This window comes from Loa loa, assembly GCF_000183805.2.
Source record: "Loa loa unplaced genomic scaffold supercont3.34, whole genome shotgun sequence".
NCBI lineage: Eukaryota > Metazoa > Nematoda > Chromadorea > Rhabditida > Onchocercidae > Loa > Loa loa.
In genome coordinates, this window is record NW_018108214.1 from 175,125 (window position 1) to 178,049 (window position 2,925).

The 2,925-nt window shown below is 34.0% G+C and overlaps 1 protein-coding gene across 1 annotated transcript in view; it reads left to right on the top strand.

The window, feature by feature from the left end:
* LOAG_17014 (hypothetical protein) overlaps window positions 1-2,710 on the top strand; it is a gene marked incomplete at its 3' end in the record, with an annotated part of 4,045 nt that extends 1,335 nt beyond the window's left edge. The window contains exons 5-8 of the mRNA XM_020449673.1: window positions 258-456; window positions 760-885; window positions 1,731-2,044; window positions 2,667-2,710. Of these exons, the coding sequence (XP_020306761.1) occupies window positions 258-456; window positions 760-885; window positions 1,731-2,044; window positions 2,667-2,710 (683 nt within the window). The remainder of the gene's footprint in view (window positions 1-257; window positions 457-759; window positions 886-1,730; window positions 2,045-2,666) is intronic.
* Between the last annotated feature and the right edge of the window lie 215 nt (window positions 2,711-2,925).

Here is a 2,925-nt window from a genome sequence, read left to right on the forward strand (position 1 = left end):
TATATATATATATATATATATATATATATATATATATATATATATATATATATATATATATATATATATATATATATATATATGTTCATTTTAACTTCAAATTGTGTTAAATAAACTAGTTTTACAAAGAATTTTCACTTTATGAAAGATTGCTTTCAGTCTTTTTATCAACTGCGACATCAAATTAATCAGAAATATTAATGACATTATGGAAAAGTAAAAGGAACTCATGAAGTAATTAATACGTCTAAACACAGGAAATAGTGTTTGGCCGAACCACAAGGAAGTGGTTTCCAGCGCTGAACTTAACGAAGCGTTGCGGATGTCATTCGGTTACGGACATAATCCTAGAAGACAACCGGACGGCGCCCCATGTTCCAACGATGATCTGTACAACAGTAGAAATCAGGATATCATTACTACCAATCGAGCTGTTGCTAAAAATGATCGGAATTGGTGAGAATTTGTGAATGCAATCCATTTTTTTGCTGCAAGATATTCTGAACCAATTAGGGAATCATTTAAAATTACTCCTCACCAATTACTTAAAATTACTCCTTTCAAGTGATCTTAATTTTAAAAAAGAAATATTTCAAGTGAACAAATGATCTTTAAAGATGTTCTCGAATTTCTGCTTTTGAATGCAACTTATTCCAACTTTTTGACCTTCTGGCCCCCATAACTCCTGTGTTATCGCAATCCGAACACGGAGATTCTTCAATCTTTTTTAATATTCACCTTCTTCATCCTTTCATTTAGTCCCGCACTTGATTCATCATCATCATCAACAATGGCGACAGTAAATTTGCAGCGATCTCAAAGTGAAAGATTGAAGGAACGCGCACGAGCGCTAATGAAACGTATGGATATACGATCCTCCAGCAGGTATGTTCCCTTCATTACTTTAACCATAAAAATAATTCAGTAAGTATTTGACATATTTATTGATTACATTTTTAAAGAAAACATTCTATTATTTATCCGATTTTTGAATTGAAATTGATCACCGATATTTCATTCCCGAATTATTTGTTAAATTGAAAAAGAAAAATGTATGCTTCTCTTTGCTAGGTGCTTTTGGTACAAGTTTATATGTCTTCGTTGCTTTTGCATAATTCTCGAAGTGTTTTTATAGTATAATGAATTAAATTCACTTCAATGTTTTTGAACCTATACAACCCGACGGGCTATACCAAGCAAGCAATTTTGATAAAAAACCGCTCCAACCGGTGTGATTTGTAAACATGCACCTGTGCCAATTTTCCCCTCATTATATTCATTTTAATTGGAGTTTTTATTAAATCGTGACTTTGCGAACTTCCGGAGGCTTCGGGAGAGATATTAGATCTTGAAAATCCATCCCTCATATTCAGAATTACTGCCAGTAAGAAAGGCTCACAGTACATTTTGATTTGCAATTTTTTATAATTAAGTTAAATTTGAAAATAAAAACTTGTGGAATTTTATTTGTTAAATTGTTGGTTTCGATGAAGTCGTACCGGTTCCGATTCTTACTACCATATAAAGGAACATCAACTGAGTTTTTTAATAATATCGTTATCGCGGCCTCATCCTCATTATTAGCAATTACATCCTAATTTAGGGTCATAATGTTATTCCAGTCATAATTATATTGATAATAATTGTAAAAAACAATAATTAATAATGGTAATAACAGTAGTACTTTGAATGGACCTGGTCCATTCAGCTTCAAAAACATCGTATTTAAGACGTCGTCGACAGCGTGATTCTTCGGTAGCTGATTCAGCACTATCCACAACAAGCGGAGTTCCGCATTCATCGCTACAATCAGCCACGACATCGTCATTATTATCAAAAACTGCTTCAAGTGCGGGAGGTAGAGATTTAGTAATTGGTGATCCAGTGCTTGTTTCGCACTTCTCGGCTAGTCCACGAACTATGCGTATGTTCCCGGATGGTTTATCCAGTATTCTATCATCGCAGGCTGTCACACCACAAATTTTAAATCAATTTCGTCGCTGTACTACTGCCATGGAAGCGGACGATCAAATATCTGATGGAGGTACTGCTACCTTCTTCTGATCTTTTTTGCTCAGATTTCATTGAATTTAAATTTAGTCTGGGAATTCCTTGCAGATTTTTAAGTAAATTATAAAATGCTGCTAAAGATTATAGGTGTAGTGGAATGTGAGGTAATGAAGTGGTTATTATGATGAGTTAATTTGCTTTTTTTCTAGTTTAGATTTCAACAAGGCCCACCATTGACCGTCACTGGTGACCAGCTTGTTTTTCCGTCTTCTCTTCTTTTTGTGCGTTATCAGTACAAAATTATCGCTTAGTTCGCTGTGCTCCTTTTGCTTCTCCAAACAGAATTTCACTTTTTTCTTCAACTTCTCAATATCAGCAATTGTGAAATTTATGGAGGATGATTCTGTTACTGGAAGGAAATTAATACAGGAATCAGAAACTTATACATTTTAACACTGAACAAACGCCCTGAAATTCGCTTGAAATTCGTCTCTCACCTAGTAAAAGAGCTGAAACTTATTGCCCCTATTTCATAGAAAACTTTTTTTAATTTTATTTTCATTTTTCTTTCACTTTTTTTTATTTATTTATTTCGTAAAAAACTACAAAATTAATTTACTACGCTTATCTGAAAAGATATGCCGCAGTTTTTTTAGTTATTATCACTGGTGCTATCCATGAGGAGCAGGAAAACTTCTAGTTGGTCTTATCGGCATTTATTGTATCATTTGTGTTGTATAATTTCCCTGATTCCGCATTAGTGTTTGTTCCGCTCAATGCAATTTTACTACCGGGATGCATGATGATGGTTTGCAGTAACGTTTGCCGTGTTGCAACCAACCACGCGGCAACAACAACAACAACAACAACAACAACAACAACGACAACAACAACAACGACAACAACAACAACAAC